Source organism: Lithobates pipiens, unplaced genomic scaffold (assembly GCF_037356315.1).
Source record: "Lithobates pipiens isolate NorthernLeopardFrog02 unplaced genomic scaffold, aLitPip1_a1.2 Scaffold_8, whole genome shotgun sequence".
Classification (NCBI taxonomy): domain Eukaryota; kingdom Metazoa; phylum Chordata; class Amphibia; order Anura; family Ranidae; genus Lithobates; species Lithobates pipiens.
The window spans coordinates 618,185,553-618,200,958 of NW_027507903.1; the positions used below are offsets into that span (position 1 = coordinate 618,185,553).

The 15,406-nt window shown below is 43.4% G+C and overlaps 1 protein-coding gene across 1 annotated transcript; it reads right to left on the reverse strand.

Annotated features, from left to right (window-relative positions):
* Positions 1 to 374: 374 nt before the first annotated feature.
* On the reverse strand, positions 375 to 14,444 carry LOC143961429 (olfactory receptor 5P52-like). The gene is made up of 2 exons (XM_077470720.1): positions 13,915 to 14,444; positions 375 to 2,541 (listed from the first exon to the last, which is right to left on the reverse strand). Exon 2 carries the CDS (start codon positions 2,536 to 2,538, stop codon positions 1,609 to 1,611), a length of 930 nt encoding a protein of 309 aa, XP_077326846.1. The 5' UTR covers positions 2,539 to 2,541; positions 13,915 to 14,444; the 3' UTR covers positions 375 to 1,608.
* Positions 14,445 to 15,406: the final 962 nt, after the last annotated feature.

Sequence of the window (15,406 nt, forward strand, 5' to 3'; positions counted from 1 at the left end):
GCTTATCTTGCAATGTTTTTTAATTAACAATGAACTGACTGCATACAGTAATGTCAGTAACTCAAAACCAACCTACAGCAAACGTGACACTTACCCGGTACATAGAAAAAAAAAATGATACTGTTTAAAAGCTGGGTTCACGCTATTCCGTATGCGGCTCGCAGCAGGGGTCCAGTACATCCCTGTTCAACGTTTCAGGTCCGAATTATTGGGCTGAATTTGGCCTGAAATGGACCAAAAGATGCACAAGACCCCTGTGCAAATTCACACCAGAGCTGCGGCGGACATATGTAAACCGGCTCCATAGAGAGCCGGTCACAATCTCCTACTATGCAAATTGGATGCTTGGAAACCTGCATCCAATTCACATAGCTGTGAACCCAGCCTAAATTGTGTACATCACTGATGGGCACTAATGGGCGGCACTGATGGGCAGCACTGATGGGAATTGATGGGCAGCACTGCTGAGCAGGCACTGATGGGCACTAAAAGGCAGCACTGACTGACGCAAGTAATGGGCACTGATTTGTGTCACTGATGGGCACTGATTTGTGTCACTCATGGTCACTCATGGGCACTGATTGGTGGCACTCATGGGCATTGACTGCTAGCACTTTTGGGGCTTTACTGTAATCAGGGCACTGATGATCAGTGCCCTGATTATATGCCCTGTTCTCCCCTTTGAGGCGATGCCACTGATCGGCTCTGCTCGCCACACACTCTGTCAGTGTGAGGCGATGAGAGACGATTACCGGCACTTCCTGTACTTACATGTGACCCGCTGTGATTGGACACAGCCGATCACATGGTTAAATAGCTGCATCAGCAGCACTTTACAGAGATTGGTGTCATGCCATGTCCTAGCAACACAGCACGTGCTGCGTGCCCCCGCAGGCGCGTGGAAGCGACCGTTCGTGTGCGCTGCCATATGACGTCCACCCAGAACGAGAGAGCCGAACCGTCCCTCCGTCATTTGACAGTGGGCGAGCGGCAAGTGGTTAATTGGACATTTTTACTTTAAGCATTTCAAAAAATCACATCTCCTGGCCGAATGGAAATAAATAAAAAAAAAGCTTTTTTGCATTTTACATATTCCCCAGGGCAGTGCCCACCCCACCATACTATTTTTGATAACTCTTGCTTATTAGCCCAGAAAATGGGCTGTTTTTGTTTGACAGGTTTGGCTTACATTGATTTCAGTGGGGTTCAGGTTTGGCGTCCAAACTTCTTTAAAGTTTGCTGAACCCTGCTCGAGCCGAATCCAGGAAAGTGCAGTTCACCACTATTCCAGACCTCTGCCCACCTGAGTGTTTTGGGTGCCCATGCCCACCTTCGAATGTTCCAGCTCCTTCTGTTTTATTCTCTAAAATGTAAAACAAAAATAATCCAGCATGGATAGTGGTAGCCCCTCATACTGGCCACAGAGGGTGTGCCTTGGAACTCCAAGCAGATATCTCACCATCACCATCACCGATGGCATGGTCAAAAGATAGAAGAAACTGTCAGGGGAGTTTAACACTCTATCAGAAACTGAAAATCAATGGACTGGTCCTTTATGTTGGCATTTTCTTAATACAATCGTTTGAAGAATCTTTATTTCATTCATCATTAACCTAAAATGTGAATATATTTCACAATGGCCCCTCTAATATCCTGGTTTCTCAAGCTGTAGATCAGAGGGTTGAAAATTGGAGTCACAAAGACATATACCAAAGACAGGTACTTGTTTGAATTGGAGGTACTGCTTTTTGGAGAAAAAATATACACAGATCCCAAGCTTCCAAAGTAAAGGCAAGCTACAATTAAGTGTGAGCTACAAGTAGAGAAGGCCTTCTGTCTCCTGATGGAAGATGTCATCTTCAGGATGGTGTTGAAGATGAAAACATAGGTGCCAACGATAAACATAAATGGACACACAACAAGAGGAATCGACAACATGGAAGTGACCAGCTTAGCAGAAGAAATATCGGAACATGAAAGTTCTAAAACAGGAGGGACGTCACAGTAGAAATGATTGATGATATGTGGACCACAGAATTCTAACCTATCCAAAAAAGCATACAGTACAAATGACAGTGTAAATCCCATTGACCAACACAAGGTGACAATCTGAAGTTGAAGTCTAGAAGTCATAATGAGAGTATAATGCAATGGCTTACAAACCGCCACATATCGGTCAAATGATAAGGCGATTAAAAGCAGACATTGAGTAATTCCACATACCGCTATCAGACAGAAATTTAAAAGACATCTGGTAATGGGTATTTTTCCACCACCTACCATTGACAACCATAACATAACGGGCTGAATATTGCTGGTGAAGAGGATCTCAGACAAGGACAGCTGGGACAGAAAGATGTACATAGGAGAATGAAGGTTCTTGCTGACAATAACCAAGATGACCACAAGGGAGTTTGCTGTTAGAGCCATGATGTAAAAGACCAGAAGGAGGACAAAGATTAGGACTTTGAGTTCATGAAGGTCTCCGAATCCCATGAGGAGAAATTCCCTGACCGCCGTTTGATTCGTCTTGATCATCACCTGGAGATCATAAGATAAATAGGACTTAAAGTAGAACTAAAGGCAAAACTTTTTTTTTTTTCATGTTGGATAGAATAAGAGAAGGTTATAACCCCTGTAAGCCCTTGTACACACGGTCAGAGATTCCGACGGAATGTGTCCGATCGGAGCGTTTTGTCGGATATTCCGACTGTGTGTGGTATGCATCGGACTGTTTCCGTCGGAATATCCGTCGGACCAAATTTTCCAACTTGCTGGGAATATTTTCCGACAAAATGCTTCGATCTGACATACTCCGATCATGTGTAGAGAATTCTGATCAGACAAAGTGCCACGCATGCTCAGATCAAATTCCTACATCAAAGCTATTGGCTACTAGCCTGAACGTAGTCCCGTCATAACGAAATTACGTCATCACGTTCTGAAAGATCGGATTTTCCGACAACTTTGTCCGACCGTGTGTATGCAACAGTTTCAGACAAGATCCGTCGGACAAAATCCGACGGATTTGGTTGTCGGGAATCTCCGACCGTGTGTACAAGGGCTAAGGCTTATTTTTGCCCTTTGTGTCCCATTGGGCAGATTTCCCTTTCACTTCCTGTCTCATAGCCACAACAGACAGTGAGAGAAAATACTTCTAAGGTGAGGGAATCCCTGGTTGTCACCAGAACTAGCGTCCTTATTAATAAATACCCATTCCATAACTGTTTTGAGGACAACCCAATCTGGGGTTTTATTTTATTTTCACTATTGGTGATAACGGTAAACAGGACAATTAGAGAGGGTGAATATCCCTGACAGAGGCACAGACAGCAAAAAAGACCTGACGGGGTCCTAATTCCTCTCCACTCTATCTAAAAACTGAAAAAAAGTTTTGCTTTGGTTATACTTTAAAGACAAATTTCACCTTTAGGACTTTACCTCCTATTTTGTCCCTTGCCACCGTGTATCAAGCAAAGTTTTTCAAAAATATCGAATCATTCTCTCAAAACTCCAGTGCTGCCCCCCTTCATCCTCTGCTGGTGGCTGGTCCTCTTCAAAGTTGAATGATGGCCAGCACTATTCAGCCACTTCCTCTGAGCCCAGGCTGTCACAGACAAATGCCTGTTGGGGAAATGATCATGCCTGGACTCTCAATGAAATCCCTCGTACTGTAAAATGTACATTCACAAGGTCAGCGCTGTTATACAGAGCACCCTGAAAGTATCCAGAGTGGTAACTTCAGTTGATTGGACATGATATGGAAAGGCACACACCTGTCTATATAAGGTCCCACAGTTAACAGTGCATGTCAAACTAAGCCATAAAGTCAAAGGAATTGTCTGTAGACCCCTGAGACAGGATTGTATCAAGGTATAGATCTGGGGGAGGGTACAGAAAAAAAATGTCTGCAGCATTGAAGGCCCAAATGAGCACAGTGGCCGCCATCATCTGTAAATTAAAGACGTTTGGAACCACCAGGACTCTTCCAAACTAAGCGAATGGGGGGAAAAGGGCCTTAGTCAGGGAGGTGAACAAGAACTGGATGGTCACTCTGACAGAGCTCCAGAGTTTCTCTGTGGAGAGAGAACATTCCAGAAGAACAACCATCTCTGCAGCACTCCACTAATCAGGCCTGTATGGTAGAGTGGCCAGACAGAAGCCACTCCTCTGTAAAAGGCACATGACAGCCCACCTGGAGTTTGCGAAAAGGAACCTGAAGAACTCTCAGACCATGAGAAAAAAAATTCTCTGGACTGATAAAACAAAGATTGACATTTTTGGCCTGAATGGCAAGCATCATGTCTGGAAGAAACTAGGCATCGCTCATCACCTGGCATAGGCGTGCGCACAGGGTGTGCTGGGCTAATCCCACTGTGCATGTTAGTGTAGCGGCATTCCGTCTGTCTCCCAAGATCTGCTGTGAAATTCTGCAAGAGAGTGTGTAGCCCATGCCTATCAGTGCCAATCAATGCTGCCAAATAGTTGCAATCAGTGCAATCAATCAGTGCCACCAAGCAGTACCCATCGGTGCTGCCAATCAGTGCTGCCAAATAGTGCCAATCAGTGCAGACTATCAGTGCTGCCAATCAGTGCTTCCAACCAGTGCCGCATATCAGTGGCCATTAGTGCTGCCAATCAGTTGCGACTATCAGTGCCCATCAGTGCTGCCAATCAGTGCCCATGAGTGCTGCCAATAAGTTCCCATCAGTGCACTGAGTTCAAGGATGGGGAGCTGAACTTAGCAGACAGGCACATTTCCACAGGGACGGGGGGGGGGGGGGGGGGGGCTCGCCTGGTGGGACACAACTGAAATCCATCAATGTTTATAATGCCACATGCCGATCTTTAGTATAATACGTAATCACCAGACTACTATTTACAATAAACTACTGAAAAAAGTTTCAGTAAAAGGCCTGCCGCTAAGCACTGTTATGTGTTCCCACACCACAAAAAAAAGTGCAGCGCTAACTTACTAATAAATAGCTTAGCAATGATGGTGGGACCCTCTAATGTATGGAAATCTCCATAAACTTCAATATTAACACAATACTGTCTCTGTGACATGTTAGGTCACATATAATACATAAAGGACGAAACTTAGCAGGGCTGGTGGAAACCCCTCCTATAGATATTTGCCATACAGATTAACTTCAGGTGCAATAATTCCAGTCATATGTGATTTCACATGTATGAGATCAAAATGAGAATTAGACTTACATTTTTTTAGCAGATAATTGCAAAACAAATTAACTTCAAGTGCAACAACTTTTTAGTTGGGAGGTTCACACCATTATAGCACTTTGAAATTTTAGTTTTTTTAGATTGTTGCACCTAATTATATATGTTTTAGTTATTATTATAATATGAATTTTTGCACTTGAAGTTAATTTTCCACCACCCTTGCTCAGTCCATGTCTTTATGGGCCTTGTTTTGTGCACTGGTGTGTAGTCGTGTTGGAACAGGAAGGGGCCATCCCCAAACTGTTCCCACAAAGTAGGGAGCATGAAATTGTCCAAAATGTCTTGGTATGCTGACACCTTAAGAGTTCCCTTCACTGGAACTAAGGGGCCAAGCCCAACCCCTGAAAAACAACCCCACACCATAATCCCCCCTCCACCAAATTATTTGGACCAGTGCACAAAGCAAGGTCCATAAAGACATGGATGAGCAAGTTTGGGGTGGAGGAACTGCACAGAGTCCTAACCTCAACCCGATAGAACACCTTTGGGATGAATTAGAGTGGAGAATGGAAGCCAGGCCTCCTCATCGAACATCAGTGCCTGACCTCACGAATGCAGTTCTGGAAGAATGGTCAAACATTCCCATAGACACACTCCTAAACCTTGTGGACAGCCTTCCCAGAAGAGTTGAAGCTGTTATAGCTGCCAAGGGTGGTCCAACTCAATATTGAACCCTACGGACTAAGACTAGGATGCCATTAAAGTTCATGTGCGTGTATGAACATGTGTGTTTTGAGCTTTGAGGTGCAATAGGCTGTGAATGCCTATGTCATCTGGCCAATACCATCCCTACAGTGAAGCACGGTGGTGGCAGTATCATGCTGTGGGGATGTTTTTAAGTGTCAGGAACTGGGAGACTATCAGGAATGAGGGAAAGATGAATGCAGCAATGTACAGAGACATTCTTGATGAAAACCTGCTCCAGAGCGAGCTGGATCACAGACTGGGGCTAAGGTTCATCTTCCAACAGGAGAACAACCCTAAGCACACAGCCAAGATAACAAAGGGGTGGCTACAGGACAACTCTGAATGTCCTTGAGTGGCCCAGCCAAAGCCCAGACTTGAACCCGATTGAACATTTCTGGAGAGATCTGAAAATGGCTGTGCACCGACGTTCCCCATCCAACCTGATGGAGCCTGAGAGGTCCTGCAAATAAGAATGGGAGAAACTGCCCAAAAATAAGTGTGCCAAGCTTGTAGCATCATACTCAAAGACTTGAGGCTGTAATTGGTGCCAAAGGTGCTTTACCAAAGTATTGAGCAAAGGCTGTGAATACTTATGTACATGGGATTTTTTTTGTTTATTATTTTTAATAAATTTGCAACGATTTCAAACAAATTCCTTTCACGTTGTCATTGCAGGGTATAGTTTGTAGAATTTTGAGGAAAATAATGAATTTAATCAATTTTGGAATAAGACTGTAACATAACAAAATGTGTAAAAAGTGAAGCGCTGTGAATAATTTTTCGGATGCACTGTATGTAGAACTGTAGACTGCCCAGAGCCAGTGCTAGAGTAGTGAAAAAAGGATCCTTTTTGAACTAAAATATGTATGTTGCACTTTTTTCAAATTACAATGGGGAATGATTTGGGGGAGGGGTAGCACAGGAGCTGAGCTGAAGTTTGGCTTTAAAAGTAAAAACTATTTGAAATAAAAAAAAGAAGTGTACTGGGGAGTATACATTTCAATTGTTAAGAAAGTTTCTAAATTTGCTTTATTAACCACTTCAGCCCCGAAAGAATTTACCCCCTTCCTGACCAGAGCATTTTTGCGATTCGGCACTGTGTCGCTTTAACTGATAATTGCGCAGTTGTGTGGCATTGTACCCAAACAAAATTGACGTCCTTTTTTTCCCATAAATAGAGATTTCTTTTGGTGGTATTTGATCACCTCTGCGTTTTTTATTTTTTGGGCTATAAACAAAAAAAGAGCGACAATTTTGAAAAAAACGCATTATTTTTTACTTTTTGCTATAATAAATATCCCCCAAAAATATATAAAAAAAAAAAAGATTTCCTCAGTTTAGGCCGATACGTATTCTTCTACATATTTGTGGTAAAAAAAATCACAATAAGCGATTATTGATTGGTTTGTGCAAAAGTTATAGCATTTACAAAATAGGGGATAGTTTTATGGCATTTTTATTAATATTTTATTTATTTTTTTAAATGGCGGCTATCAGCAATTTTTATTGTGACTGTGACATTATGGCGGACACATCGGACATTTTTGCCACATTTTTGGGACCATTGTCATTTATACAGCAATCAGTGCTATACAAATGCACTGATTCCTGTGTAAATGACACTGGCAGTGAAGGGGTTAACCACTAGGTGGCAGTGTAGGGGTTAAGTGTATCCTAGGGGTGTGTTGCTAACTGTGGGGGGGCGTGGCTATGTTTTACAGATCACTGATCTCTGCTCCAATCACAGGGAGCAGAGTTCAGTGTCACTTGTTGCTAGGCAGAACGGGGAGATGCTGTTTACAACGGCATCTCCCCGTTCTTCCTCTCCGTGAGGTGATCGTAGGTATCCCCGCGGCGATCGAGTCCGTGGGCCCCCGCCGCCTCTTAAAGGGCAACATACTGGTACGTGATTTTGCCTGTACGTGCCTTTCTCCTGATGTATATCGGTGGGAGGCGGTCAGGATGCAGTTATAGAACAATCCATCGCTGAGTATATGCCTTATGACAGTTTAAAAAATGCATAGTATAGGTAGAGGCATTGCTAGTGCCGGGCACTCAGGGCACATGCCCCACATCTCTTGGAGGGTGCCCAGGTCCTGTCGCTGCAACTAGACATGTGCACTGACAAAAAATGTGTTAGTTTTCGTTTCATTCGTTTTTTTTTTGCTTTTTTCGGAAATTAGAAAATTTGGAAATTCGAATATACGGACATCTGATCATTCGGATTTTCAAATTTCCGAATTTTCAAATTTACAAATTACGAATTTTTGAATTCAGAATTTACAAATCTCCGAATTTCAAATTTCCGAATTTTCTAATTTCTGAATTTCCAAAATTGTTCAATTTATGAATTTTCGAATTTTCTGAAATTTTGCAAATTCGGAAAATTCGGAAATTTCTGAAATTGAAACATTTGGAAATTCTAAGATTTCTGAATTATAAAAAAACAAATTCAGAACAAAAAAGTGCACATGTCTAGCTACAGCTGTGAGCATTTGTTCTTCAAGTGTTACTGAACCCACAGCAGTAAAATCAGTCTGTATATGCAGAAAAGTATGCTTGTTATACTTACTGTGGGGTTAATCATCTGCATTGTGTAAAAGGCTGTCTGATCCTGTCTTCTCTGATCCTCCCCTCTTGATAGAACAGAGCCTTGGGGACACTTGGCACATGCTCAGTTTGGTGTGTATTGCTAGAGAGATTTTTTTTTTTGGGGGGGGGGGGGGTGTGTGTGATCAGCACAGGCCAATTAGCACTGTCCAGACAGAAAGTCAGGGGTCATGCAACCTCATAGGACAATCAGAGTAGAATGAAAACTCCTCCTACAAGCTTTAACCAGACACTGATAGAAGTCACGAAACTGCTATAAACTGCTGATGAAAAAAGGTATTTTTCAGGTTATAGTTACTAAAATAATTGCATTTCCATGTTCTGTGTACTGTGGGAGACCAAATATAGTGAATGCAGGGTCCAGGGTTTAGTAACCCTTTAAATTGCTGTGGTGCTTTGGCAGGCAGCTTCTGCCTCGGTCTGCTGCATGTCAGACCTGTAGTAAAAAGCTGAGGGAAGGGCTCTGAAACTCCTCCTTGGCTTTCTGCCACAGTTTTCACAGGCAGGGCTGCCCAGGTAAAGCAGCAAACAGGCTGCACTGTATTGAAGAAAAACAGTCCGACTCTACCCATTATGGCTCATGCACACAGGACATTTTTACAGCTGCTGTTAGCGCCCGCAGATAAAAACTGTGTTTAAACCACGCACGTGAAGTATCACCGCGATCGGTAGAGCGAGAGCAATCATTCTAGCCCTATGCTGCGTACACACGATCGGAATTCTCATCAGAAAAAGCTCTGATGGCTTTCCCGATGGAATTCCTACATCACGGTCACAACAAATTCCGATCATTTAGAACGCGGTGATGTACAACACGTACGATGGGACTAGAAAAAGGAAGTTCAATAGCCAGTAGCCAATAGCTTCCGTCTCGTAGTTGAATCTAAGCATGCGTGATTTTTTGCGTGTCGGAATTGCATACACACAATCGGAATTTCCTATAGAAAGTTTTTCCGTCGGGAAAATTGAGAACATGCTCTCAATTTTTGGCTGGAGGAAATCCGGACAGCTAAATTCCGATGGAGCACGCACACGGTCGTATTTTCCGATGAAAAGCTCTCATCGGTCTTTTTCTGGACGGAATTCTGATCGTGTGTTTACAGACTTTCTCTAGACTTTCTCTGTAACTTAAAACATGCAACCTGTAGAATTTTTTAAACGTCACCTATGGAGATTTTTAAGGGCAAATGTTTGTTGCCATTCGGGCGCAATTTTGAAGAGTGACATGTTGGGTATCAATTTACTCGGCGGGACATTATCTTTCACAATATAAAAACAAATTGGGCTAACTCTACTGTTGTCTTACTTTTTAATTCGAAAAAGTGTATTTTTTCCAAAAAAAAAGTGGGCTTGTAAGACCTCTGTGCAAATACAGTGTGACAGAAAGTATCACAACAACCGCCATTTTATTCTCTAGGGTGTTAGAAAAAAAAAGTATAATGTTTGAGGGTTCTAAGTAATTTTCTAGCTAAAAAACAAAACAAAACAGTTTTTAACTTGTAAACAACACATCTCAAAAAGAGGCTCGGTCCTTAGGTGGTTAATTGAAAAACGCCCAAAAACGCTAATGCCAAAAAATGCAGAAAAATGTGGGAAAACACGCAAGAATGCTAATGTAAAAAACTGAGAAAAAACTGGCGTTTTCAGTGCTGCTGTAGCACTGGCATTTATAAACATCTCATGCACATGAGCCCTAATGCTGCGTATACACGACTGGACTTTCCGACAGACTTGGTCCGGCGGACCGGAATCCGTCGGACAATTCAATCGTGTGTGGGCTGCAGCGGACTTTTTTTCCCCAAAAGTCCGAAGGACCTAGAAATAAAACATGTTTTGAATCTATTCGACGGACTAAAAATCGGGAAATCCCTTCATCTCTAGTCCGACGGACCAAATACGACGCAAGGGCAGCTATTGGCTACTGGCTATTGAACCTCCTTGTTTAGTCCCGTTTACGTCATCACATTCAAAACTAATGGACTTTCAAATGTACTTAGTCCAGTCGTGTGTGGCCAAGTTCGTTTTGTTCAGAAAGTCTGACGGACCTCTGCCGAAACCATCGGACCTAGTCCATTGAAAAGTCCTGTCATGTGTACGTGGCATAAGAGTGGTGCTGACTGCAGCTGCTGTATGGTGTTTGTGCAGAGGTGAGAGCTGTGCTGTGGGGGGCCGGCTGTGCAAAGATACAGCTATGGGGAAGAGGATGGAAATTGAGCAGAGGTGAGAGCTGTGGATTGGGGGGGGGGGGGTGTTGTCCAGAGGTAAGAGCTGTGGATTGGGGGGTGTTGTCCAGAGGTGAGAGCTGTGGATTGGGGGGGGGGTGTTGTCCAGAGATGAGAGCTGTGGATTGGGGGGTGTTGTCCAGAGGTGAGAGCTGTGGATTGGGGGGGTGTTGTCCAGAGGTGAGAGCTGTGGATTGGGGGGTGTTGTTCAGAGGTGAGAGCTGTGGATTGGGGGGTATTGTCCAGAGGTGAGAGCTGTGGATTGGGGGGGTGTTGTCCAGAGGTGAGAGCTGTGGATTGGGGGAGTGTTGTCCAGAGGTGAGAGCTGTGTATTGGGGGGGAGTTGTCCAGAGGTAAGAGCTGTGTATTGGGGGGTGTTGTCCAGAGGTGAGAGCTGTGGATTGGGGGGGTGTTGTCCAGAGGTGAGAGCTATGGATTGGGGGGTGTTGTCCAGAGGTGAGAGCTGTGGATTGGGGGGGTGTTGTCCAGAGGTGAGAGCTGTGGATTGGGGGGTGTTGTTCAGAGGTGAGAGCTGTGGATTGGGGGGTGTTGTCCAGAGGTAAGAGCTGTGGATTAGGGGGGGTGTTGTCCAGAGGTGAGAGCTGTGGATGGGGGGGTGTTGTCCAGAGGTGAGAGCTGTAGATTTGGGGGGGGGGGGTGTTGTCCAGAGGTGAGAGCTGTGGATTGGGGTGTGTTGTCCAGAGGTGAGAGCTGTGGATTGGGGGGTGTTGTCCAGAGGTGAGAGCTGTGGATGGGGGGGTGTTGTCCAGAGGTGAGAGCTGTAGATTGGGGGGGGGGGGTGTTGTCCAGAGGTGAGAGCTGTGGCTTGGGGGGTGTTGTGCAGAGGTGAGAGCTGTAGAAAAGGGGCAGGTTGTGTAGGGTTGAATTCTGTGGCTAGGGGGCTGTGCAGAGGTGATAGATGGGGTGGGGAGATGTGTGCAGAGTTGAGAACTGTAGAGGGGGCAGGTTGTGCAAAATGAGAGCTGAGGAGGAAGGAATTTTGCAGAGGTGATAGCTGTGCATGGGGGGGGGGGGGGGTGCAAAGTGGGAGCTGTGGGAGGCCAGGTTGTGTAGAGGTGAGGGCTAGGGAGGGGGCCTTTGTGCTGAGCTGAGAGCTGTGGAGGGGAGAGTTGTGCAGAGGTGAGGGTTGTGGATTGGGATAAGCTGTGGATGGGGGTGGGCGGGTGCAGAAGTAAAATGTGAAAGGGGGTAGAGGTAAGCTGTGGATGGGGATACAGTAGTGAGCTGTGAATGAGGACTGAAGAGGTGAGCTGCAAATGGGGGTTGCACAGATGAGCTGTGGATAGGGGTGCAGATGTGAGCTGTGGATGGGTGTGCAGATGTGAGCTGTGCATGTGGTGCAGATGTGAGCTCTGGTTGGGGGTGCAGATGTGAGCTGTGGATGGGGATGCAGAAGTTTGTTGTGGATGAGTGTTGTAGAGGTGAGATGTGGATGAAAGCTGCAAAGATAAGCTATGAATGGGGGGGTGCAGAGATGAGCTGTGGATGGGGAAAGGGGGGTAGAGCAGAGGCGAGCTGTTTATGGGAGGGTACAGAGTTGAGTTGAGGGGGGCGCAGAGGGGAACCGTGAACGGGTGTGTGCAAATGTAAATTATGGACAGGTGTGCTGAGCTAATCTGTGAGCAGGGTGCAGAGATGAGCTGTGGATAAAAGGTGCAAAGGTAAGCAGTGGATAGGGGTGCAGAGACCTGTGAATCGAGAAGGGTGGAGGGGGGGGGGCAACAGAGCAGAGGTGAGCTGTTGGAAGGGGGAGGTGCAGAGGGGAACTGTGAATGGGTGGGTGCAAAATATAAACTATGGACAGGTGTGTTGAGCTGTGAGCAGGGGTGCAGAGGTGAGCTGTGGATGGAGGTGCAGAGGTGAGTTGTGGACAGGGGCAGCCAAGGTGATCTGTGAATGGGGGGTGGTGCAGAGGTGAGTGGTGGATGAAGTTTGCAGATGTGAGGTGTGGAAGTTGAAGTGCGGAAAGCAGAAAAAAATGGGCATTCACAGTTTGCTGTGAATGAGGCTGCATAGCCACGGACTGGTCAGGCTGCCCATGCTGTCCACAGCCAATACCTCCTACAAAAGGGCACCTTTGGACCACTAAGTAATGGAAGAAGGTGGCCTGGTCTGATGAATCACATTTTCGTTTACATCATATGGGTAGCCGGGTGTGATTCACTTACCTGGGGAAAATATGACACCAGGGTGCAGTATGAGAAGAAGACAAGCTGGCGGAGGATATGTGAGGCATTGGGTGATGTTCTGCTGGGAAACCTTGGGTCCTGCCATTTATGTGGATGTTACTTGACATGTACCACCTACATAAACATTGTTGCTGACCAACTACTTAATAGAAACCATATTCTCTGATGGAATTGTCCTCTTTCAGCAGGGTGATGTGCCCTGCCTCACTACGAAAATGGTTCAAGAATGTTTTGAGCAACACAACGAGGTTGATTCCAAAGTTTCCAGATCTCAGTCCAGTGGAAATTCTGTGAGATGTACCAGAAAATCAAGTCTGATCCGTGGAGGTCCTATCTTGCAATTTACAGGACTTAAAGAATCTGCTATTGATGGCCATTTGCCAGACATCACAGTATACCTTCAGAGGTCTAATGGAGTCCATGCCTCGACGGGTCAGGGCTGTTTTGTTGGCAAAATGGGGATCTACTCAATATTAGGTGAGTGGTCATAAAGTTATGATTTATTTGTGTATATAAGTGAGTGCGGATATATAAAATTATAAAACATGCTGAATATATTATATATATATATAAATGTATATATTAAAAAAAAATTATACATAATGACAAAGTTATTGCTAAAATAATATACCCATAAATAAAATGTAAGAACTACATTGGTCCATAAGGGATATATAGGAGTGAGAATTATAGACTTATCGCACTCCATTCATAGGAGAAGTCCCTTCTCTAGTATCTTTCTAAGTTTGCATTTACTGATTAGAATAAATTACAGGAACGATCATATAAAAAGTATTTTTTTTTTCTATTTCTTTTCTAGTTTGCCACATGGTTGCCAAAGTAATTCATTAAAAGGATATTCGTTTGAAGAACAATTTAAAATGAATAAATGAACAACAAAGTACAGCTACGGCAAAAGTCAAACAGTTCACTCAATTTACCTTAATTTTCTATGATCCGACACAAAAATAGTACACACAGTCCACCTCATAAGTCCAGTAGATCAGCATAAGGAATGTACTGCCTGAAGATTGTACTGTGAATCTTCCTCTCTCTGCCTATTGTATCACCAATCTTAGTATAATAGTGTAGCATTTTTATGGCTGGAGGGTGAATCTGAAAGTGTGCAAAAGCCCTAAAGATCCCTAAAGAAATATATAAATATACAAAAGCATATATGCAAAATAATTATAGACGTATGAAATATACTAATATTAATTGAGATGAAACAAAAAAAAATAGTTAATACATAGCAAAAGCCTGTGTGATTATCAAGATAACCGATAGAGTAATATATCCGGTCACCAATAATTGATTTTATGCAGAAAAGTAAAATAAATTCATGCAAAGCACTAAGCTCATATATTTTAGAAAAAATCCCTTGTTTTAAAATTAAAATGAACAGACAAAAAAGTAAGATCGATGGATGTAAAATTTCTAGATATCTTCTACTTGGTAGAGCAACGTCACCTCTATTATCATCTTCTATGTTATTCATATTCCTTACAACTCTTTATATTCTTGTTTCTTTCAACCAAGGGAATAACAACTAGTAATAATGAGACAAAACTGACTAATTATTATGTGTCGTCTGGGGACTGTTACATGAAGACTCAAATATCGCGATCAGGCTATAAAACTAATTATTGTTTAAAAAAATGTGAAAAAGTAAAATAAAATGTCTTTGTAAAAAACTAGCGCAATAATTATTAACTTGCAGTCTTAGCTTAAAGTTATCTCTTTTTTTTTATTCATTATGCAATATAATAAATGATACAGTAGATCCAGATTAATAAAAGTGATTTGGGTGCCACATCCCTGATTATGAAGAAAAATGTGTAGAAAGAAGATTTTTTAGGCACCCAAAAAACAGCAAGTAAATAAAATTAAGAACATTTTATTCAACATACTATAGTACTTTAAAAAACACATAAAAATATAGATGTAAAATGACCAGCATGGCCCGATACAATATACCAACATCACAATAATTAAAAATGTTAAAAAAAATGTTGACATGTATTTATCTATGTTTCAGACTACAGTATATCACCCAATTTTTTACCCAGCTGAAGATCAACTGAATAAAAACATGTTGGTGTTAACTACTACTTGTAACAGTCTGGGGTGATGTTGGTATATTGTATTGTACCATGCTGGTCATTTTATATCTATATGTGTTTTTAAAAGTACTATGTCAATATAAATGCTACATATTTCACATCATTCATACGAACATACGTTCGACTTGAACATCGGCTGTTCGCCCGTTCGGCGAATTCCGAACGTTATGGGCCGTTCGCGCCAAATTCGTGTGGCGCTCACGGCCCACAATGCACTGCGCCATTGCAGTGCATTGCTGGCTCATGATTGGTCAAGCATTCACTGTGACCCCGCATGCTTGGCCACTCACAGCGCCGGCAGCGAGCAGAG